We start from the raw sequence: 25,114 nt of genomic DNA on the forward strand, positions 1-25,114 counted from the left end.
CTACAGTACATCTTATTTAGAAAATACCAGACATTTATATTTTCTCAATTTGTTTCCCAAACAGAAAGCTCAAATACTGGACTGTCCAGTTCAAAACCGGACACCTGGCAACCCTACCGCCCTCTGATGGCTGTTTGGCCCGACTGGCTAGGCATCCACATTACACCACTAGAAACTTCAGCAATGACAAAAACCAGATTGGACCAGGGAACCTCAACTAACCTTCTCATTTATGTTGGGACACTTTATGCTGCCCCAATTACCTAGGGGCACAGAGAGGTTTGGGTTCCAGCCCTGTTTGGGCAGCAGTATGGCTAATTCAACTGCCTGTTTTTAAAATTCAAGAGTCTGAATACTGAGCTGCTACTGCTTTCTCCTATGCCTACATGCAGCTTGGTTCAGGGGACAAAGATGATAAATAAGGTATATTTTCATCCTCGTGTAATTGCAGCCCCTAGAGGACTCTGGCCTTGGTATAAGCTAACACTGTACAAAAAAATACTATAAAGAGACAACTGCTGTCCCAAAGAGCTTATAATAGGCATGCCAGACAAAGGAAGGGCAGGGAAAGGAGTACTATTTCCCCCATTTTACAGTAACTGAGGCAAAAAGAAAGGGGTAACAATTTAAAAAAGTTATTTAGAAATTTCTGTCTTATGAACTTTAAATAAGACCAACTCCTAACTGCTTAAATTGCTTTTGACAATGAGACTTCAGAGAACATCTTCAAAAGTGCCTACGTGATATGTCCAAGGCCACATTGGCAGACCCAGGATTTGAAACAGGTTTTCTGAATACCTGTCCAGTGCCTTACCACTAACATGGCCCAAAGTCTAATGCAGCTTTCCAGGAACAGCCACTGAGATAGTAACTAAAATACTTTTCTGTTTCCTGGGCTCTGAATATGTTTTAAAAAATTACAAATGCAAATATTTATTCAAAAGAAAATCTAGAATACTAAAAGCCTTTCTGACTGACATTACTTCAATACAGCATTACAGGTGGGTCCTGTTAACACTGAGGCCTCAAAAACCCATGCACCTCAAAATAAAACTAGCCTCCCAACCACAGAGTTGTTTTTAGATGCAGTTTAGGTTTTAATGTGCAAGAGTTACATTTCAGGCATCCAATAGCTCCACTTCAATCACAAATTGAATCAACTTAGCAAAGTTTGTTACGTGCCTTCTGTAGAATAAACACACCCTTATTTCAGCAATACTTAATAGTGAAGACTGAGCTGAGGTTTCTATCCAAGTTTCCTCTTTTCCAATTAGACTCAGTGGAAAAGCTATGATGATGAAACCTTCCAAGAGCAAACTACTAACCACAAAATAGTTTTAAGTTAAGATGTTGTAAGGCGGAGGGAAAAGATGAAAGGGACTTTTAGATGGTTCTGGCACTCACATTACTTCATTTAAAACTTGAAACTGGGCTAGGTGTTATGGGTATACCTACATTACACAACTGTTAGCAACAAGGCTGTGTCGACAGAGCCCAGCTGCTAAAAGTCAGCATGTTTGAACACTGCTTGTCAGCACTTTCTTCAACAAAATACTTCTACCCCCCGAGTGCTTCTGACAACAAAACAGCGTTCACACTTGCCACAGCAAAACTTTATAATTCACTGGGGGAGGAAAGGATTAAGCACCCACAAACAACAAAATTCTGTCCATCAAGAGCAAGTCTGAAGATTTGAAGGGCATCCTCCCGTTAACAACAAGAGGGGCTAAGCACACAAAGGCCATGACATTTGTGGGTGGAAAGAAATTAGAATACACTCCTTCCTTTTGTTAAAAGCAGAGAAAGGAGGGGCTTATATCAAATGTAAAAAAGGTGGAGGGAAGCAAATGAAAGAATATGAATGAGAACAAAGGCTATGTTCAAGCAAGGGAGGGCAGAAGCAAGAAATGACAAAACCATTTCTCTGAGACACATGCCACCATGAATTTTCTCTCTTACTAAATGAGGTCATCACCACATGCTGCCTTACTTAATGCTTATAACCTCACCCCACTATGACCAGCAACACGTTATCTGATTCATACCCCTGAAACAACAAACCTCTGTCTGCAAACACCTATTGACGGATCTTCCCTCCCTCATCAAACCCCATTCTCTCTACAATGAAACCACCACAGCCCTTAGTTCCTATTTAAAATACCAGCACATTTAGTGTACGTCTAGACTATATGCCTCTGTCGCCAGAGGCATGTAGATTTGGCTATCAGACATAGTAAAATGAAGCGGCGATTTAAATAATCGCCGCTTCATTTAAATTTACATGGCTGCCGCGCTGAGCCGACAAACAGCTGATCAGCACGATAGTCTGGACGCACGGGTGTCGACATCAAAGGTATTTGTCGACCACCCAGGTAAACCTCATCCCAGAAGGCTTACCTGGGTGGTCGACAAATACCTTTGATGTCGACACCCGCGCGTCCAGACTATCACGCTGAGCCGACAAACAGCTGATCAGCTGTTTGTCGGCTCAGCGCGGCAGCCATGTAAATTTAAATGAAGCGGCGATTATTTAAATCGCCGCTTCATTTTACTATGTCTGGTAGCGTAATCTACATGCCTCTGGTGACAGAGGCATGTAGTCTAGACGTACCCCTAGAATTTGTATGGTTTGGGACTCACATTTTCATTCATTTCAACTTTCCTCTTGCCTTTCCCATCCTCTCTCATCTCCATAGTTTAGATTTATCTAATTTGCAGTGTAAGCACAACAGGGCAGGGACTGGTTCGTTTTTTATAGGATTTAAAACAGCAAACAAATGATAATGCTATAACTAGCATGACAAGATGTCCCAATTTTTAGGGACAGTCCCAATATGTAGGGCTTTGTCTTCTATGGGCACCTACTACTTTCCATTCCCAGTCCTGATCTACTCTCTGGGCACCCTATGTAAAACTTTTAATAGCTAGCAATTCTCAACTCATCACTGAATAGTGGCAGTTAAAGGCTGAATCGGGGCTGGAAGCACTAGACATATTGAGTGGGTCTTTTTCATGAGAGTCCACCCTCTTCCTTCTGAAGGCCCTGTAGCTAAAGCACAAAATTGGGAGTCATCAGATTGTGCCTTAAGTCTGCTGTGCAACCTATGCCCCAGTACCCATCAGTAAACGGAGGATTTCACCACTTACATAACCATACCTTGCTGCAGGTTTTGAAGCTTGATGAATGGTTTCTAATGCTGTGAGAGTTTACCGGGAATACATGCTTGAAACACAGGAGTGATCTATTTCCTTCTTATGCCCCACAGCCACACATTACCAATTGCAGATGAGAAAGACAAGACTTCAAAACAGAGAGAGATCCACAGGTTTGGATAATTTAGGAAAGCTTCAAATAAATATCTAGGTGTTTGGACTGTTAGCTAAACAGGCCTCTTGGCCACAGTCTCCTCAAAACTTAGAAAGCCACGATAGGCTCCCTTCAGGTTTAGTGAGTGGTTTAATAATTAATGCCAACTCAGTACTTCCAATGTGCTGTATTTTATCACTTTGCAAGTTATTCTGTTGCAAATTGAAACTGAAGACACTAACTCTTCATTTAAAAATACCTTCCAATACAGCACTGTTGAGCAGCAGAGCCGAGTGGCTTGTTTGCACTAAATTCTCCCTTAGTTCAACCCTACGGAAGCTGAACACAAAGGCCAACTTTCTGCAAGCACAGATGTCTCTTTTAAAGCCTGACACTGACATTTTTGTTGTTTAAACGAGAGGGAGTATATAGTCTGATCCTAATGATCTTCCTCCTACGAATACTTATGCACCAATCTTAGATTTTCTATAACTTCTCCCACGTTAAGTGCCAGCAGAGAATATATAAATATTTACTGAGGTTAATCCTTCTAAGAATACTCTGGATGCTCCTAAGGTGCCAGTTCACTGGATTATTAATTGTCACTATGCTTCTAAATGGCTTTGATAGAGGTTTCCAGGCTGGCCTCTTTCTCATTGTTTGTCTTAGGTGATTTGCCCAGATAAAGCTGGTGTAAACTGATCATGCAGTTAATAATAACCCACTTAACATGAAAGCCATCTGCTTGGGTGGGATGAGAAAAGATGACAGGTTTAAGTACATGCACACACACACAGATGAGAAGCAGAGAGGAGGTGAGAGAAGTGCAAGCTGCCCTCATTGTGCAAGGCCAATGTTGCTTTCTCCATGACATGGTGCTTTCTCTCATACAGTCACCTCCAGTCTGACAACATAGAAGAATGTTATACTAACAGGAGACTCTAGTGCAAGGCAATCATGCTAGTCACAAAATGGCACATCTGTGCCATCCTGGAAATGCCTCGCTTTATTTGTCGTTTTCATTTAGTGCTGCATTAGGAATTAAGCCCAAAAATTCAGTTCTCGAACATGTATGTGTTTTTCCTCCTGAAATGGAAAGGAGCTATGTGCTCCAAGGATGCTGCACTGGAAATGCGATCCTTCAGGTTCTAATGTCCCCCACAGACACCTACCATGAGATCCACATGGTCTCTGTGCCTGAAACGAGATTGCCAAAAAGGGTGTCGTGTGGGTTAAATTCGAAGTGGGAACTGAAGGCAATAGCCAGGAAAGTCTTTCTGCATGACCATTTACAACCTCAGGAAGGTCTTAGGAGCTTATCTTACTAGAGATTCCCTATGCTGTTCTGTAAAAAGAGCAAAGAGACACTTTGTCCTGTGAAGATCCATTATGGAATAAAGTCATTCGGCCCCTTAGCAGACAGCAGAAACACAAGTATGTTTCTAACTGTCAACATAACTTCCCGTTAAAATTAGACATTCTGCATAATCTTTAGGAGTCAGAATTAAATATACCCACGTTAAGAATTAAATACACACTTATTCACCCAACCCCAGTGCATCCTCTCCTCAAGGACAGAACTTGAATCCAAGCATAGACTGATGTAGAATCTCACGTCAAATCAAATGCCCCTCTGTGTACGTTAGCACTTTCTCCCAAAAATTCACTTCTACTTTCTGGGTCAGGCAGAGCAGCTTTAGAATACAGGGGGGCTAACATGCTTGGGGAAAATGCACACACTTTGCTTATTGTGTTTAGGCTCTTACACTGTACCCATCACCTGGGTGCCTGAGCACCAGGTGCCGAGTCATGAACAATATACGAACATCAGAGAAAACACACTAAGGGCTTAATCCTGTAGTTGACAGCACTGAGACAGACTGCTGTCCCTGTATTGAACCCTATTGATTTCACTAGGGCTCATTGTCAGTCCACCAGTGCACGTCATGATCCAACCATTGCAGGACTGGAGCCTTGAGGAGTCAGAAGCATGTGACAATATCATATAGATTCCCCCAGAGTGCATAATAATTTTCAATTGAAACTGACAAGCCCCCAGCCAGTTGTGGGGGTAGGTAAGGGAAAAGGTGCAATCCACTACAAAGACACCAAATCGAACCTATTTAAGCCTGGGTTGTTGAATATATCAGCTTTACCAGACCTGGCAACTTATCAGCTGCCTTTTTTTTAACACTGATCAGATGTTGCTCAAGGCTTGCCCTTCCTTTGCACCAGAAACCTGCGCTGGTGCTCCAGCCCTGCACCCCCATCCCACTCTTGCACTCACCCTCCCTCCCAAGATCTCCCACACCACCTCACCTCGCACCTAGACCCCCTCCCCCACCTCCAGCCCACTCCTTGCATTCATTTTGTCATCATGAGTGGCTGTCTGGTGGTCTGCTAAAAGGTCTGTGTTGAGCTGGGTGGGCCGTGGGCCAAAAAGTTGGAGAATCACTGCTTCACTGGGACTAATATTCTGTTTATGTAAATAAAATTCTGCAGCTGCGTAAAGTCAGGCATCTAGGTGAACCAGGGGCCTTAGTTTGGTGAATTAACTCTTCTATTCTCCTCATAAGCCTTTCAAAGAGATTCATGTAACAGAGTTTGCAGAGGAAGAAAGTCTGAAACGACATGAGGTTCAATATGGTTGACAGACTTTAGAGTTTAACCTGCCAGAGCTACATTCTCCTTCCATACCCAGGGGAATTCTCCCAGTCTTATTGCATGTCAATACATGAGGAAAGTACAGAGGGGTGATTGCAAAGATGTTTCTTGTGAAACATCGCTTTTGAACCTTTCACTATTAAATCACAGGCCAAACCATAAAGCACTCCCTGTTCAGTCAATAGATTCTATCATCTTAACACAGACTAGTAAATCAACCATGGATTAGGGACAATAGACTAACAGTACTACATGGAGAGAATGCACTGGCTAATTTCTCTCTTTTTTTAAAGCAAGCCAACAAACATCATCTGAGTTTTAAATTTTCCCTTTAAAAAAAAATCCACAAAGGCCCAGCATTACCTTGTTGACTATTAGCCTGCCAAAACCCAGGTTTTAAGTAAAAGTTGGCTTTGAGCTAAAGTGCTCAAAAAAGCACTGGAAACCACAAAACGACTAGTTATTTTTTCCCTTTTGTCATTTTATAATCTGAGTGGTTATAGTCAGAAAAGTGATTATATAAAAATGGCCCCCTTTTGCCCAATACATCTGCTCCCTTAGGGGCTTTGAATCATATCTTCTGAGTTAAAAGTAATAAAAGCATGCTTTTGTCAGCCAGCTCTGCAGAGGTAATGGAAGTGAAAGTGGAGTCTATTCTGCCTCAAATGTCATCAGCACAAAATATCAGCCAATTTCCAAGTCTAGAATGAGACACTACACTTTATGGTTCAAATGTGCTGTACAAATATTAACAGCCCTCACATTATTACTGAAAGGCAATGAAATACCCAGCTGTATCTGAATATATTAATTATAGACTTTGTGCTAATGGCTGAGCCTACTGCTTTTAAAATCTAGAGAGAAGATGCACTTACTTCTGTTATTAGGAGCAAATTGAACAGAAGGGTAACTTAGTGAACAAATATGACACATACCTTTGCACACAGCCACTGAGGAACTAATGCTGATCCCAGTAGAGCTAAGTTCAGTAGCATTGGACATGGTTTCTTAAAGGGCATATAGCAGTGGTGGGCAAACTGTAGTCTGTGAACCCCCAATCTCACCTCCTCTCCCCCACACCTCTCACGCACTGGGGCCCCACACTTCCTACTCCTCCTCCTCCTTCCCAGTACTTTCAGAACACTATGAATCAGCTCTGGGAGAGTGAGGGAGGAGTGAGAATGGAGCATGAATCAGCTGATTCAGGCTTTCTGAAAGTGCTGGGAGGCAGAGGGAGAAGTAGCTAAGCGTGGGGCTCCAGTGTCCCAGTGTGCAAGAACGGTGTGGGAGAAATGGCAGAGAGGTGGGCCATGTGGCCCACTGAGATGAAGAAGAGCCACTCATGCAGCCCACACACTAGTTTGGTTGCCCAGCGCTGGCATACAGCCTTACAGCAATGCATGGTGTGAAGCTAGCACACAGCACGCAAGCTAGTTGTGACAATCAGGGCTGATGAAATGCCAGGATGTTAATGCACTCCTAAGACAGTGACGCCACACACACGCGCGTACACACACACACACACACACACACACACACACACACACACACACACACACACACACTCCCACTCCCTCCAGAGCAGTTACGTCAAATGGGCTGAAGGCAGCTGGCTGAGAATGACCATGTTTTCACATTCTGAGATAAAGCATTCATAGTACCTAACCTGTATTCCTGTAAGGAAGCTTGCAGTCATAGTAGCTCAGCTTTTCACAGCAATTAGGCTTTGTTTAGAATTTCTCTCGTTATCTGTGTAACATAAACATTGCTTTTATTTAAGTAATTGGAACTGGCAGGGCAGGTTATTACACAAGGATGCTTATAATTTAGGGTGGGGGTGTACCGTGAGAAGGAAATTGACTTTTGACCTTAAGATAGGCAGAGGCAGGAGTGCACAGGCAAGGAAATTGTAATGCCCTTCCCTCAAACAACGCAGCTGCAAACCTGCCAGCCCTACGATTTCTCCCACAGCCTACAGACTTCCCCAGTTCTCCTACAGGCCTGCAAAGAAAACACCTGTCTATTAGGAAATCCCTGTCTGATGGGCTGAAGTAGAATAGGAGGAAAGTCAATCAGAACTCCTGTACATACTGCGGTATAGTCTAATTGTCATTAACTGTAACAATAATGGCAATCCCGCTGCAGGTCACCTTTTAGGAAGGGTGTACATGCTTCTTGGTTTCTAAAAGTTAACAAAGCATTTGGGTTTTTTCTACTAAATGAGCAGTGATATTCAGGAGTAAACGAGCTAATTGATCTCTTCTGGTCTTAAACTCTACTAATCTACAAATTACATTTTAAACACAAATTTTTGATTTTTCCAACTATCTTCAATGGGACAGCAAATGCTTTTCTCTCACACTTGTTCTTCAAACATTCCTGTATGACTTACAACTCATGCCAGTTAAAAGGTCGGCAAGACTGCATGTGTGCTCTAGGATGTTCAAGCTACATTTTTACAAAATGAACAAAACATCATTAACTGATGGAAAGACGAAGCTATATTGCAAAATTTTAAAAATAAAAAATCAGCTCTGGTGAGATCTGAGATTAAATTTAAATCTATCAGCCCTGCCTTTGTATCTAACTAGTGTTTAAAAGGCACATTCCATCCCTCCATGCGCACCACTCGTTTTCCAAATGCAGAATCTAAGCGCATAATGCCTAGAAGTCTAGCCTAATAATGCGATTCTTGGGATAAAAATCACATTATGCAAATGTACTTTTTTCTGAATGAAAAAAAGAGAATTCATCATGGCTTCTTAGTCTGACCTGGACTAAAAATGCCCATACAGACTGGTGTAAATGGAAGTGTTTCAGTACTTAGAGTTGTATCATAAATACTTGATATTTCATGCTTGGAGCATATTTCTAGGTAAATATTACTCTGCATCAGCTCCTAGGTCCAAAGGATTTGAGGTGAAATCAATTACACTAATTTAAATGAAGACAGGAAGTCCCTAGTAAAAGCAAATGATACATTAACATTCCTTTCTCAGGTTCCTGTAAATGTAGAATGCTCCTCTGTGCTTATTTTATTTTGGCTATGCCCCTTTTGTGCTTTTCACATACCAAAGCAAGTGAAAGATCTTAGAAAAGACAACTGATCTCCAGCAAATATAGATGTTGCGAAAATTACCTGTAATACTAGATACCCTGGAAACATCCTGAGACTGAGTGGAGCGGTTTCGATTCTGCTGTCTGCGCCTGCTTGTGGCTGATCGACTGGTCCGAACATGAACCTCGCTCACTTTGAAAAAGGCCACCATGAAAGGCTGCTTGTCGTAAGGACCATTTCGGCCAATCACGCCTGCTGCTCTAGGGTTTACATTGAGACCTTCAGATGGAACAATAAAATGGTGTTAAAAAGCAACACAATTATTGAATAGCTTTTGCTAACAACACAGACAGCTGCTCTCCCACAAGTAGCATTACCTTTTTGTCTCTTTCTTACCTCCTCCATTACAGCCTACTGTCTTCTTCATAACGTTCTCTAAGTTGGACTGTGAGCTCCTCGGAGTAGTGTTCTTTTGAATTCCTTTAACATCTCTAATATCAAATAATCCGATAGTACTTTATAGACTAACAAAACACGTAGATGGTATCATGAGCTTTCGTGGGCACAGTCCACTTCTTCAGATGACCTGAGTTTTGAGTTTAGGATGTGTACACCCAAAATAAACAGGGGAGAAGGAAGGGGGGAGAAGAGGGGGAAAAAAGGAAGGGGGCGGGAAATAAGAAGCAAAGGTATGTAAATATCAAAGGGAAAAATCAAACAGGTTTTCCCCTTGATATTTACATACCTCTGCTTCTTGTTTCCTGTCCCCTTCCTTTTTTTCCCCCCCTTCTCCACTCCTCCTTCTCCCCTATTTATTTTGCGTCTGGACATCCTAAACTCAAAACTCCGGTCATCTGAAGTAGTGGGCTGTGCCCACAAAAGCTCATGATACCTTCTACATGTTTTGTTAGTCTATAAAGTGCTATCAGACTATTTGTTGTTTTTTCAGTTTATCCCGTATAGACTAACTCGGCTACCCCCTGAAGCGTCTGAACATCTCTAACGTGATGTATACACACAGGTATAATAAATACACGGTTAAAACCTAATTCTGTAGTCAAGTTAGTGATGCTGCTTCTGAGCCACTAAGAATGGGGACATTATGGAGAAAATCCTGGGGAAATTTGAGGAAAAAGAGGCTGAATACCTTTCCCATAAAGAGTAAGGGTAGAGTTATGCCAGTAACTCGTACACATAGGTGGACAGTAACACACTACTTTTCTTTTGCAAAAACAGACACTGGACAGTCTCTAATCTCTTGCTTGAGTTTTTAGATGAACTTGAAAGAGGATGAAGAAAATGGAAGGCAGACACCATTTCATGTTGGCATTCCACTCTTAGATTCTCCTAGGTCTCTTCCTTACTTCCTCCTTCTCACCACCCACCTCTCTTTTCCCAACTTTCAAAGTTTCCACAGATTGTAGATGTTGTAGTTACTTGTGCAGCGCCCAGTCCCACATTCTGCAAAGCCAGTCCCACACCTGGAATCGTGGTTAGACTGCTACATTGGGAGTCTGAAACTCCTGGTTTCTTTCCCCAGGTGTGCTACTAACACTGTCATGCTGGACAAGCTGTGTTTGTGCACCAGTTTCTCTCTCTAAATTGGTAACCACAATACTTCCCTCTCCCAAAGTACTATTGCAAGGCTTAATCAAGATTTGTAATGTGGGTCACAATCCTTAGTGCTTTTCATTCATGTTAGTGAGAATTCTGCTGCTGCTTCTTTCTGGACACAATGCTTTCTATCAGCAATTGACAGAAAGCAGTGGATGAAACATTGGCTTCACTGGAGTCAATGGTAGCCTTGCTTTACCCTTTGATGTTTTTAGGGCCAGCTCAGTAGTAGGAGGGACTCTTGGATGGCAGAGGCAACAATTGCAAGAAGTCTATCATCAGTTTTAAAGCCACTGCACATTTTAAATATAGCCCTCTTTTTAAAAGGATTACACTGGAATATTTTTTCATGACTTTGAAAAATAAAGAAAAAAAAAAACTTATTTGGCTGGCCTTTCAGAGGTGTTGATCTTCAGAAGTAGCGAACATCTACAAGCTAGGTCATTTGGAAAAGTAGCATTCCTATAGGCCATCTATGACTGGAGCTACACATGTAATACAGGCAGTCCCCGGGTTACGTACAAGATAGGGACTGTAGGTTTGTTCTTAAGTTGAATCTGTATGTAAGTCGGAACTGGCGTCCAGATTCAGCCTCTGCTCAAACTGATCAGTTTCAACAGCGGCTGAATCTGGATGCCAGTTCTGACTTACATACAGATTCAACTTAAGAACCCCAGGCATCCCCAAGTCAGCTGCTGCTGAAACTGATCAGCGGCTGATTCCAGGAAGCCCGGGGCAGGGGCTTCCTGTAGTCAGCCACTGGTCAGTTTCAGCAGCGGCTGAATCAGGACGCCTGGGGCAGAGCAGCTGGGGTGCTGCTGGGTTGGTCCAGTAGCGCCGCCGCTCCTCGGCGCTACTGGACCAACCCAGCAGCACCCAAGCTGCTCTGCCCCAGGCGTCCTGATTCAGCCGCTGCTGAATCTGACCAGCAGTGGCTGAATCAGGACGCCTGGGGCAGAACAGCTGGGGTGCTGCCGGGTTGGTCCAGTAGCGCCCAGAGCGGCGCTACGGGACCAACTGGTAGCGCCCCAGCTGCTGTACCACAGGTGTCCGGAGCAAAGCCACGGAGCACGGGGGCAGCGGGACAGCCCAGACGTGCCGTGGCTGTCCTGCTGCCCTCGGTCTCCGTGGCTTTGCTCTGCTTTGCTCCCCGTCCACCTGGTCTGCAGACCAGGGGAAAGGGGAGGGGGGGGGGAAGCAGAGCCAAGCTGCGGAGCGCGCGATCAGCTGACAGCCCTGTCCGCTGCCCACGTGTTCCTCCGCTTTGCTTCCTCTCCCTGGTCTGCTGGAGACCAGGGAGAGGAACGGCCCCATTCGTAACTGCGGATCCGACATAAGTCGGATCCACGTAACTCGGGGACTGCCTGTATATATAACAGAAAAAAATGGGTACTCAAAAGTATTTTAGAGTGATACAAAAAAGTCCAGACAAACACTAAGGAGGGTTCAAGTTTGTGCACTTGAATACATTGTTCATCTATCCCATCATAGTTGTGCCCATGGGTACATTACCAACACCATCACATTATGGTTGATGGGCTATCAACAATTTCCAATTAATAAAGACAATTGCCTGCCAGATGAATCAAGCAAGTTGAGCTGTAACCTACCATCTCTGGTCAGCACACTCAGCTGGAGTCCCATGTTATGTTGAGGGTTCATCACCCACATGTTGCTGGTGGCAGTGATGTCAAACTCCAACCAGCCTTCTTCTGAGGCCCACACTGCTCTGGTATCCAGCAAAAACAGATCAGAATCTCTGCAAGAGAGAACAGGAACAAGAGAGGGTCCTAGATTACCACACATGCTTCCATTATCACAGTAGTGGGAAGAGTTGAAATTACATCATTGCTCATATATTACTATAATTTCACCAGGAAAAGACATGTGCTTCTGCACATCAAGTTCAAAATGTTACCAAAATGTAGCTGTTTTCTATGCTTGTGGAACCCAGACCAGCTACAGAAAGGCTAATATGTAGGGCAATGTGTTAGTACCTGGATTTTAAGCCTCTCTTAGTGAGGCATGGATGTAAACATAGGTGCGGGAACTATAAGTGTGGGGGGTGCTGCAGTACCCCCAAGTTCAAGCTAGATCTTCCTGCCCTGCCACCCTGGGGTTCTGCTTCTGGCTCTGTGCCTGCTCCAAGCTCCTGTGGCACGGAGGTGGCATGGACAGAGTAAGGGGTCTGTCTTTCAGCATCCCACTATTAAAAATATGTTCCCATGCCACTAGGTATAAATTGAGTCTAGACTGTACAGTGGCCAAAAGTTATTCCCATTTCTGTCTGTTTCCTAATATTTATCCCTATTTATCTAAAAGGGTTATAATTCTTGTGTGAGATGAGCCAATATTGCAGCATTAATTTGAATATTTGACACCAATCTTAACACTTTTTTTTGTGCACAAACACATTGTAATTAACATCAACTTAAGGGATATGAAAAAAAAAAACCCAACAGGTTACCTGTCCCCCTTATCCCATCAAAGGTTAATTACGAAAAAAGTTTTGTTTGAGTTACTTTTTATTTTTGGCCAAATGGTGTGTCATAGTGCCCAGTAGTTTGCTTTACATGAGATCACACATGGAAAAATAAGCATGTCAGTATATTAGGGCTCTTAGTGTAGCTAATTTTTATAGAGGAAAGGCTTTGCTCCTCCCTCTGGTAGTAACCACACTCTGTGGTTGACTCAGCAGCCTTTTCCACAGGAGTCTTTGCATCCTCTCTTCCAATGTGAAAAGTGTTTCATGGGGAATTCTCTGACCTTCACCTTTAGCAGCAGCAAGTGGTGGGGCTGGTTAGATGCTATAGGCTTTGGAAACTATATGGTTGCAAGATTTGAGCTTCACTGGGCATGATGTATATCCTGGAGCACCACTACTCCGGAGGGATTAACTGCTGAATCAGGCTTTTCAATCCAACTATTCAGAAATAAATAGGCTTACAGACTAGTCAATAGACCTGCATCATTTTTTTAAAACTGTCAAAAAGAGTTTCCTCTAAAAATTCCCACGATTTTCCAACCATCATCACTATTCCACTATTCCACTGCTCCTTGGTACAGGTTTATGAAGCCAACTATAAAAGTAGTATTCCACAGATATTATAGGGGACACTTACAGAAGCACCTATTGTTAAGGAAGCCAGATATTTGCCATGGTAAGCCCTGTTTTCAGTTGCTGTAATTTTACCAAAATAACTGCTTGTGATATTTTATTTTTCAGGGGAAAAAAAACTTTAGTTGTTTCCAGGAACAAAATTAGGAGAAAATGTTTTCCTCACATTAAAAAAAATGTTTCCAACCATTTTATAAAGAAGCTCTAGCACTCCATGATTTGGAGTAGGGATTTGAAATTTGGCAGAGGCCTTCTGTAAACAGGGATGTGCCTTTTGCAATCCCTGTGAAAATTTACCAAAATTTATCCATGCTCAGTAAAAAGACTCAGTTTGGCAGCTAAATTCTCTGAAGATTCTATATGCATCAAAGATGATCCAGCCCTATAGCAATATAACTGGTTGTATGGCACCCCCACAGAGGATGCGCCATCATACAGCTACACTGCAGAGCAGAACTTTCCCTGCAATTGCTCCTCCTGCCAGCTGGAGGCATCTGTAGTGCTAGATCTCAGAACTACACACAGCCTCTCCTGTGCTTTCAGGCTCCCCTATTGGTATTCAGGCAGCACGGAGAAGAACATCTAACTGAACTGCAGAAGGGTGAGGAATGAGACCGCGTGAGAAAGGGAAAAGCTGGAGTGGTATGTTTGGGGAGGATGGGCAAAAAGAAAAGAGGTGTTTAACCACTAGAGAACACTCCCCTCCAGAAACCAGTATTGAGCCCAGGATTTCAAACTCTCAGCATTATTCTGATGTCTGAAAATATCTGTGAACCCCATTGGCACAATATGGAGAGACAGAAATAAGCAAGAGGTTGTCTGAGCAAGCTACCTATGACCTGAGAGCTGAAATATCTACAGCACAGATTCAAGACAGACAGAATCTGACTATCACTGATGCTCAGGGTTCCATGCACAAACTTATCTTCATTCAAGGATACCCTGTGGTCTCCTGCAAACAGAGGAGAGAGGACTTCTTAATTTAGTATATAGAAGTGAAATTCCAATACCATAATGAACCATTTCTTAACACTTAGTTAAACTGTCCCTGGTGTTTTATATCCAGAAACAGTTTTCTTCTTCTGCATTTACACTGTGCTTACTATCACTGTGATATCTGAAAACCTAATCAAGATTTTAATCATACATAACTACTTTGAGTATTCAGTAATGTTTGTGCAGCACATTAAATGTGTACAACACTTTACAAGTGATGGGTTTGTATTATTATGGTGAAGTAAATAAAAGGGGGAAACTGAGACAGTGAGGGGAAGTGATTTCTCAAGATTACACAGCAAGCTGACTGAAGAAAGGGGAATCTGAAACTCCTCACTTAACTAGGAGTTTATTCCTCTAGACCAGGGGGTGGCGAACCTAAGGGCCGGGAGCCAAATGTGGCCCCAGCGTTGCCTGGATCTGGCCCCTGAGCTTTCGGGCCTTCCTCAGCATTAGGGGAGCCCATGCTGGCACTCCAGCCCCCCTGCTGCCTTCCTGCAGCCCCTGACCCCCAACTGATTTTTCTGTGGGTCAGCAGCCCCTGACCCAAAAAAGGTTCCCCGCCCCTGCTCAAGACCTCACTATATGGGTGTAACTCAAGTCACACTTAAGTAAATGGGAGTATTTCCAAGGCTTCCAATTGACTTTGGAGCAGGCTCTGTGAGAATTAAGGTTAATACAATTTCAAGTGGCTGAAAGAAACACAGTCTAGGGAAGAAGTTTGTGTGAATCACATTTTATATATAAAATCTCACACACACACACACACACACACACACACACACACACACACACACACACACACACACACACACACACACGTTCTTAACACCAGCATCCTAGCCATGTAGCCAGGGCATTTATGGAAGGAATAATTTGCATCTAGGTATGGAACCTTACCTTAATTAAATATTTCTTTAGCTAAAAGTCTCAACAAACCTTTCAACAAAATGTCTGTGGGTAGTTAAATAATTAAGATGAATTAACAAACGTTAATTAACTTATATGTTAGTCAAGTAGTTAATCTTTGTTACTACAGTTTGTGAAATTTCCAGATTAAAATAATTTCTCTCTGTCCTGAGATCACGTTATAACATGGAATTTTGCCACAGGAAAAACACCAATGCTATAAAAAGCTACATTTTACGAAATACATGTTGGAGAAAGAGGAATGGTGGGAAAATAGAAAACCTTTCTCCTGCCTCCCTCTCTTCCATTAGATAGAAGTTTTCCCAAGAACGCAGTGAGAATAAACAGAGCTCTCTCCTTCAGATGACTAAATTAAAGACCTCTTATTTTAATTACAGATGAGGAACAACATTTCTGGCTCAGTTTCAAAGCTCGCAATTACACAGGTGTTTAAAGGATTGTTACGCATTGACAGCCATTTACTGAGGCTTTAGTTACTATAAGTCTCTAAAACTTTCTTCAGCTGAACATTTTTGTTTACTTTTCTTCAAAGGCAAGTTGACATAATAGTCTAGACTGCATAACGTCAACCTCAAAGGAGATTTTTGCACAGAAATGTGGGGGTTTTACTGCTTTAAAAAAAATAATATCAATTCCAAATAAACAAAAATGTATCGCACTCAATCTACAGTTTACACTACTTCAGATCTCCAGAAAATTTATTTTAAGTGATGCATTATCAAAATCTTTTCATCTGAACTAACCTGAATAGAATGAAAAATTGTACTCACCAAAAATGTAGTATTACACAGTTTTTGAAAGTACAACCTAGCAGAACTGTAAGTCAAATTCTTTCAGTGTGTTATTTTTAGTTCTGCCTAGATAAAAATCTTAAAGAGTTTACTGATATGCAAAATATATCGATTAAACTGTGTGAAGAACATGATGAATGCAAAGATGTATTATAGAATATTAACAACTTTGCGTTTCTAAAGCATCTTTATTCAATGCATTACAAAGTACCTCACAAAAGTTAGGAAATTAGAAGAGAATCCCAGTGCCCATGAAGAACCAAAACAAAAATTAAATCCACCAATGGGCTATATTTGGCTACTGAGTCTCTCCATGTGGAACTCTTTGGAGGATCAAGTCCTTAATCCTCACAACTCTGACAAGTAAGTATTATAGTACTACAGGCAGTCCCCGACTTACGCAGATCCGACTTATGTCGGATCCGCACTTACGAACGGGGTTTTTCTCGCCCCGGAGCTCACGGGCGGCGGGTCGCCACCCGTGTCCTTCGGGGCGAGAAAAGCTTCTCCCGGTCTCCCTGGTCTGCTGGGGGGGTCCAGCAAAGCCGCTGGACCCCTGCAGCAGACCAGGGACACCCGAGCAAAGCCGCCGCCTGGGCAGCTTTGCTCGTTTGCCCGGGAGCAAAGCCGCCCAGGCAGCGGGACCCCCGCCACCTGGGTGGCTTTGCTCGGGTGTCCCTGGTCTGCTGCGGAGGTCCAGAAAAGCCGCTGGACCCCCCCAGAAGACCAGGGACACCCGAGCAAAGCCGCCGCCTGGGACCCCTCCCAGCAGACCAGGGAGACAGGAGCAAAGCCGCACAGGCGGCATCCCGCCGCCTGTGTGGCTTTGCTCGGGGGCAAAGGAGCAAAGCCACACGGGTGGTGGGGTCCCTCCGCCTGTGCGGCTTTGCTCGGGTCTCCCTGATCTGCTGGGGGGGGAGGGGGCGCAACTAGTGTGCCCCCCCCACCAGCAGACCAGGCTTTTGTTGCGGTACGCCTCGGGTAGAGCAGCTGGGGTGCTGCCGGGTTGGTCCTGTGGGAACCTACCGGGCAGTGCCCCAGCTGTTCTGTCCCAGGCTCCAGATTCAGCAGCTTTTGAAACTGATCAGGCTGATTTCAGGAAGCTGGGGGCAAAGCAACTCTGCCTCCGGCTTCCTGTAGTCAGCCCCTGGTCAGTTTCAGTGGCAGCAACTGAATCTGGAGCCAGTTTCGACTTTCATACAAATTCAACTTAAGAACAAACCTATAGTCCCTATCTTGTACGTAACCCGGGGACTGCCTGTACTTCCATTTTACAAATGGGTAAACTGTGGGGAAAAAATTGCCCAAGCTCACATAAATAGTCTGTTTCCTGACTCCAAGTTCAGCACTTTAATCACAAGACCAATCTACTCTAAATAGACCATGTTATATCTCAGAATTCAGTTTTTTCACCAATAGGATTTTTCATTGTCCTTAAAAAGGGGACAAAAAAGTTACTGAAATTTTCTTCAGATTTTGGAGGAAAAGGTAATAATCTACAGGAGTGAACATTTATCTGGTAAATTTACAGAGAACAATTTTAACATCTAAACTGCTTTATCCACCCACTCTTATCCTTACCTCCCACTCAGAAGTAAGTATATGCATCTGATATACAAATCTGGCCGTAAGCTTCAAACAGGTTGACGTTAGCTTTGACATTAGTTTTGAACGAGCCAGTTCTAATCCAGTGAGGGGACAGTTATTTTCTAAACTATAAAATAGACTGCTTTCAAATCAATTTTTCCTTAAGATTAGAAACTCAGTATTTGTATAAATATCCTGTTGCAAAGAGAAAGACATCACTAACAGTAACTGACAACTAAAAATACAGTAATGACAGTTTCAACCCCTTTATGGAATTACATTCTGTTACAGAAAAGCACATCATATAAATGGGAAAAGCAAAGAACACACCCCCACCTCAATTTTATCATGTGGTAGGAATCTTTCTACGCACATTAAGTGACAATATTTCATTCGTGATATAAATCAAATTGTTTAATAAACATTGGCCATTAAGGCACCATATCCTTCCTTTGATCTTCATCTCAAGCCACTGCTTCACTTAAAAAAATAGATTAGCAGTTTGGACAGTGTAGGAGTGTTTTAAAGTCTGTATTAACAGGATATTTACACTTGAAAACATAATAATCATCCCAACCAAGGGCTGAAATCTTTGCTCAACCACAAACCCCCTCAGTCCTCCCACTCGCAACCGAACACCTTGAGAGAGAAAGCAAGAAAGTTGGACTGAAAAAACAGACATAATGGCCTGTTTCCAGAAAGAAATCTATTTCTTCCTTTCACTTTTAACGATTAACCCACTTCTAAATTGTGTCAAAACTCAGATTCTCTCTTCTTCTTCCACAAACTCAATATATATTTTATTCACATATAGGGAGAGAGTTTGGAACACAAATGTAAATAAGATTGAATTCTATTCTGTTCTGCATCAGCATTGCATTACTGCAGTCTACCACGTTTTGAGAAGTAGACTATACCGAACATGGTCACAAGAACTTGAAAGTCAGTGAGACTTTGTCCCCTAAATCCCTATGAGGCTTTAGACAATCTCTCTTATTTAGTATATTTTAAAAATGAATGCCCTTTTGCTGAAACAACCCAGGAACATAGAATCATAGAATCATAGGACTGGAAGGGACCTCGAGAGGTCATCGAGTCCAGCCCCCCGCCCTCAAGGCAGGGCCAAGCTCCGTCTACATCCCTGACAGATGTCTATCTAACCTGTTCTTAAATATCTCCAGAGATGGAGATTCCACCACCTCCCTTGGCAATTTATTCCAATATTTGACCACCCTGACAATTAGGAATTTTTTCCTAATGTCCAATCTAAACCTCCCATTACTCCTTGTCCTGTCCTCAGAAACCAAGAGGAACAAATTTTCTCCTTCCTCCTTGTGACGCCCTTTTAGATATTTGAAAACCGCGATCATGTCCCCCCTTAATCTTCTTTTTTCCAAACTAAACAAGCCCAGTTCATGAAGCCTGGCTTCATAGGTCATGTTCTCTAGACCTTTAATCATTCTTGTCGCTCTTCTCTGTACCCTTTCCAATTTCTCCACATCTTTCTTGAAATGTGGCGCCCAGAACTGGACACAGTACCCCAGCTGAGGCCTAACTAGTGCAGAATAGAGCGGCAGAGTGACTTCACGAGTTTTGCTTACAACACACCTGTTGATACAACCTAGAATCATATTTGCTTTTTTTGCAACAGCATCACACTGTTGACTCATATTCAACTTGTGGTCCACTATGACCCCTAGATCCCTTTCCGCCATGCTCCTTCCTAGACAGTCGCTTCCCATCTTGTATGTATGGAACTGATTGTTCCTTCCTAAGTGGAGCACTTCTCATTTCTCTTTATTAAACTTCATCCTGTTTACCTCTGACCATTTCTCTAAACAGGAGACAAAACAATACAGGTTAAGCCCAAAGCACAGAGACCTCGGTGAAGGGTCAGAATCTGGGCCCAACATAGACAACCACAGCAGGAACAAAGGAGAGACCAAAAGGAATACAGGCAGGGTATCTAATGATCATAGATGTCTGTAAACTATTCCCCATATTTCTTGCATTAAACAGGAAAAGTAAGTGAATAATCACAATTATAGCATAACTGGTATCATGGCTTGTGGGGAGAATTCACATGACTGGAATAATGGCATGGAAGCGTACAGCTTGTTCAGGAAGGGCAGGCAAGGGGGGTAAGTGAGGAGAGTGTAACACGTTCATTGGCAGAGATCCTCTTGAGACTGTCACTCTATGTGCTGAAATACCACTGAGCTTGCCTACTTGTTCTGCAGGGCACCCTACCACCCTGTCCTACTATGCCAGACCTGTCAGTCTCTTCCCACATTGTCACAGAGCTGGGATCACAGACCCCAGCAGAGAAATGCAGACACTGAGCTCAGCTCAGTTGAAAGGACTTGCCACAGCACCTAGGTGCACAGCCCTAGTGGCACTTCCCAGAACACCAGACAAATCCGTCTTATGCTACATAAAGTTTTATATAGAGCAAGCTCATAAAACATTCTCCCCCTTTATTAATGAAAGCAATATGCGCAGCAGTTTTCATCCCCAGGTAATAATTATTTACACTGGGTTTATTAACAAACAAAAAGTCATGTTATAAAGTATAAACAATAGGATTTATGTGGTCATAAGAGATAGCAGACAGATCAAGTAAGCTACTGAGCAAAATAAAACAACATACACCAACTAAATCTCATACTCTAAAAAACTTATTAAATGAAATTTCTTACCCTAACAGTAGCTCTAATTACCTTTACTCACAAACTGGAAATCCTCCCAGCTTGGGCCTGATCCTTCCCGCTCTTCAGTCTTAGTTGTCCTGGGTGGAAAGCAAAGGTGTGCTGGCATATGGCAGCAGGCCCCATTGTTTGGCTTTCACTTTTATATAGATTTTGTCCAAGGCGGGAATCCTTAGTGTTCAGTTCAAACTTTTCTCACCTTCAGTGGAAAAGGACAATGCCCATGATGGGTCCCAGCATCAGGAGAGCTAAAAAAATACATCCTGTGGGGACTCTGAGCCCCTCCCTCTGGCTGATTCATAGGGGAAAAACAAACCTATTCATAGATCATCGTCCTTATCCATGAGTCATCAAATTTCTGTAGTACCCTTAACAGCCCTCACTTAGCATGTCCATATTAGTTAAACAGGTTTATATTTCGTATTTCTAATTCCAAATACAGGGGTGATGCATACACATAAACAGAATATACACAGTCAGATATGTTACTTTTCTAATGATATGTTACACGAAGTATTTAGCATAAAGCACGTTCCAGTTATTTCATATTCATAAGCATATTTCCATAAAGAATATGGACTGCAGTGTCACACAGGCATTGTCTCATATATTAAGGATGTATACATGAGGTTGAGATAAAAGTGGGAGGCAGAGCTTTTGAAAGTCTCTGGGTAAGTATAAAAGGGATCAAAACAAAGGTAATATCATGACAGGGTTTCCACCATGAGCCACGTAACCAGGAAGTGGTAGTGGAGGAGGGTTATTATAGATATATTTAAAAAAAATTAACAAAATCATCCAAAACACAGGAGTTGGTAGTGATGGGAGACTTCAACTACCCAGACTTCTTTTAGGAAAAAACGCAAATCACAGATTATCCAACAAGTCCCTAGAATATATTGGAGACAAGTTTTTATTGCAGAAGATGAAGAGAGAGACTAGGGGAAAGGCTGTTCTAGATTTCATACTGACAAACAGGCAGGAACTAGGGATGTAAGCACTAGTCGAGTCAATACTTTACTAGTCGTTCTCCCCCACCCCTTGCTGCCTCTATCAGAAGTACCAAGGGGGCAGGGTGGAGCAGGAGCCAGTGCTGGGGGGAGCCGGCTTAAAAGCCAGTTTCTCCCAGCACCATCTCTAACAGAGTCACAGCAGGGACCAGGTGCAAGCAGGGAATTAGCTATCCTGGCTGGCACCTGGTTCCAGACGCTGCGCCTCTGCTTTTTAAATGTTGTAAGAGCCAGGCAGATGTCCACTTTTCACGGGTGTGGCAAAATTTCTCGTGGTCCCATAAAGTTTATTTACAGCCATCAGTCCTGGCTCGCAGTGTTCTGTGCTGTTATTTAGTTCTAATATACCACTACATGTCTTCTAAGGGCCCAGTAAGCAGTGGAAGTGTTGGTAATACTGCTAGACAATAGTGACTTTCCCTCGTCTGGAAAATTCTCTAGTTCAGAACGAGTCTGATCCCAAGGGTGCCGGATTAGAGAGGTTCAACCTGTATTTACGGATCCATAGAGTAACAGGAAATAATTTTTAAAATATACTAAAAGCAAAGAGAAGACCAAGAACAAGGTAGGCACACTACATAAGAAGGGGGGAAAGACTAACAGAAAATGCAGGAACAGCCAAGACATTAAATGCCTTTTTTGTTACTTTAATTTATTTTGTGATTGGATGATTAACATAAATGGGGTAAGAGCTGAGGGTAAAATAGATTCAGAAAAGTTAAAAATTACTTAGATAAGACTTCAAGTTGGCAGGGCCTGGTGAAATACAACGTCTAATAAATTAGGAACTGGCTGAACAGGAGCAATACCGGAGGATTGGAAAGGAGCAAATAAAGCATCTATCCATAAAAACAGGAATAAAGGAAACCCCAGGGAATTAGACTTGTCAGCATAACTTCAATTCCAGTAACATAATGGATCAAATAATGCATTTGTAAGAATCTAGAAAAAATAAGGTGATAAAAACCAGCAAATATGGATTGTCAAGAACAAATCATGCCAAACCAACCTAATATCCTCCTTTAATATGGAAATAAACCTTGCAGGTAGAGGGAGGAGGAGGCAATGTGATGTGTCTCAGTTTTACAGAGTGTCAAAAGCTTTACTCTCATAAGCAAACGGAAGTAGTACAGATGATATAAACTTACTATAAGATGGATGCACAATTTTTTGGAAAACCATACTTAGTAATTATCAATAGTTCACAAGAGAGCAGGAAGGGCACATTGACTGAGGTCCCACAGGGATCTGTCCTGGGTCTGGTTCTATTCAACATCTTAATAAATAATTTGGATAATGTCCAGAGTGTACACTTACAAAGTCTGGGGTTATATCAAGCAGGAAGGGAGTTGCAAGCACTTTGGACAACATGAATTCAAAATTATCTTAAACTGGGGAAATGGATTCATAGGGAAAAAAAACCTATTCATAGATCATTGTCCTTATCCATGAGCCATCAAATTTCTGAAGTACCCTTAACTGCCCTCACTTAGCAAGTCTAGATTAGTAAAATAAATAGGATGAAATTCAATAAGGACAAATCCAAAGAATTACAAACAGAAAGGAATAATCAACTGCACAAATATAAAATGACAAATGACTGCCTGGAAAAGAGCACTGCTGAAAGGATCTGATGGTTACATGATTCACAAATTATATATGAATTAACAATACAATAGTACAAGAGGCCCCTGAGATGTGACCGCCCAAGTTCCGATCCTCTGCACTTACAACCATTTATATAAGTGTGAAAGGGGCTGGAACCCCCACGATTTACGTCCTCCACCCACATTTATGACAGGCGCATGGCACCTATCGTAAATGAGGGTTTGAGTTGCGACACCCCCACCTTGCGACACTTCCCCAGAACCAATCGCATCTCAAGTTGGGGGCCTCCTGTATTGCAAAAACAAGTAAACATCACTATTGAATGCATTAGAAGGAGTGTTGTAAGCAAGACATGACAAGTAACTTTTCCACTCATCTGGCCTCAACTGGACTGTTGTGTTCAGTTTCTGGCACTTTTGGAAATACGACAAATTGGAAAGTCCAGAGGAGAACAACAAATATGATTAAAGTTCTAGAAAACATGATCTACAAGGAAAGATAGAAAAAACTGGGGTTGTTTAGTTTGGAGCAGAGAAGACTAATGGGGGATAACAGTTTCAAGTACATAAAAGGTTGTTTTAAAGAGAAGGATGATTAATTGTTCTCTTTAAACACTGAGGACAAGACAAGTAGTAATGGGCTTAAATCGCAGCAAGGGAGGTTTAGGTTAGACATGTGGGAAAGCTTCCTAGCTGTGCAGGTAGTTAGTTACACACTGGAACCTAGAAAGGTTGTATAATTATCTTTCTCTGGGGGGTGTGGAGAGGAAAAACAAGTTACACAAACAGCTGCCAGGGTCCAGGGACGGTCTAACTCAAGGATAGTCAGACTGAGGCTTTGGAGCCACTAATGGCTGTTTAATGTGGCTCCTTATAGCACATGAGCCTTACTGCTTGCTTGCTCCTCTTCCCTTTCTTCTTGTGATCAGGGAGCAAGGGGAAAGTACTCAGCTGCATGCATTCCTCTCACTCCTGAACGGTGAAAGGAGGGATGCAAGCTGTGTACTGTCTCCTCGCCAGGGAAAGTGGAAGAAGAGCAAGCAGCATCTTAGTATTATGAGCAGCTGTAGCAAACCCCCTCCCCCACCGCACACCCCTCTTCAAAGCGCTGTCTTTGGAGTGTGGAGGGATGGATGATTGATTAGATAAGTGGTTCCTAAACTTTTCTGCTTCACGCCCCCTTTTTGATGTTTGAGAAACCCTCATGCCCCCTCGCCCCCCCCCAAATACCAGCAAAACTTGTGAGGAAAAAAAAAAGGGAACTGACCAGGACCGAAAAAGAAAAATAGGAGCAAAACTTGGAGGGGAGGGGTTTGATGGGGGGCGGGGTTGGGTGGCCTCATGACCCCCCTGAAATTTCTTCACACCCCCCACTTTGGGAACCCATGGATTAGCTAGTAAATGAAACAATGAATTCACACTATGTGGCTCTGATGGGTAATGTTGATAGCTAATTTAGCTCCTGACCCATTTATGACTGAGTATCATTGATGCACATGCCTCTGTGCAGGGACCTGGACTAGATAACCTGCTGAGGTCCCTTCCAGGCCTACGTTACTAAGATTCTGTAATTAGACTATCAATTAAATTTTAACAGAGAGAATTCTTGGGGAAAAATAAGCTGCATAGTTTCCCAAGTGCTTTCCATTTCACGTTCCTGTAAAAGTAAAGCATTTTTGACTTATCAAGATATCAAGTTCAGCTCTTATAATTCTGGGCCTGTC

At 42.6% G+C, this 25,114-nt stretch overlaps 1 protein-coding gene across 2 annotated transcripts in view; it reads right to left on the bottom strand.

Moving 5' to 3' along the window:
• The window catches only part of BMP6 (bone morphogenetic protein 6), a 137,909-nt gene that overhangs the window by 7,510 nt on the left and 105,285 nt on the right, over positions 1-25,114 (bottom strand). For both annotated transcript variants that reach the window (XM_075921280.1, XM_075921281.1), the window contains exons 3-4: positions 12,254-12,402; positions 9,111-9,308 (exon numbers count right to left, since the gene is read on the bottom strand). In XM_075921280.1, coding sequence (XP_075777395.1) covers positions 9,111-9,308; positions 12,254-12,402 — 347 coding nt within the window. The remainder of the gene's footprint in view (positions 1-9,110; positions 9,309-12,253; positions 12,403-25,114) is intronic.

The sequence above is a fragment of the Pelodiscus sinensis genome, chromosome 2 (genome assembly GCF_049634645.1).
Source record: "Pelodiscus sinensis isolate JC-2024 chromosome 2, ASM4963464v1, whole genome shotgun sequence".
In the NCBI taxonomy this organism is placed as follows: Eukaryota; Metazoa; Chordata; order Testudines; family Trionychidae; genus Pelodiscus; species Pelodiscus sinensis.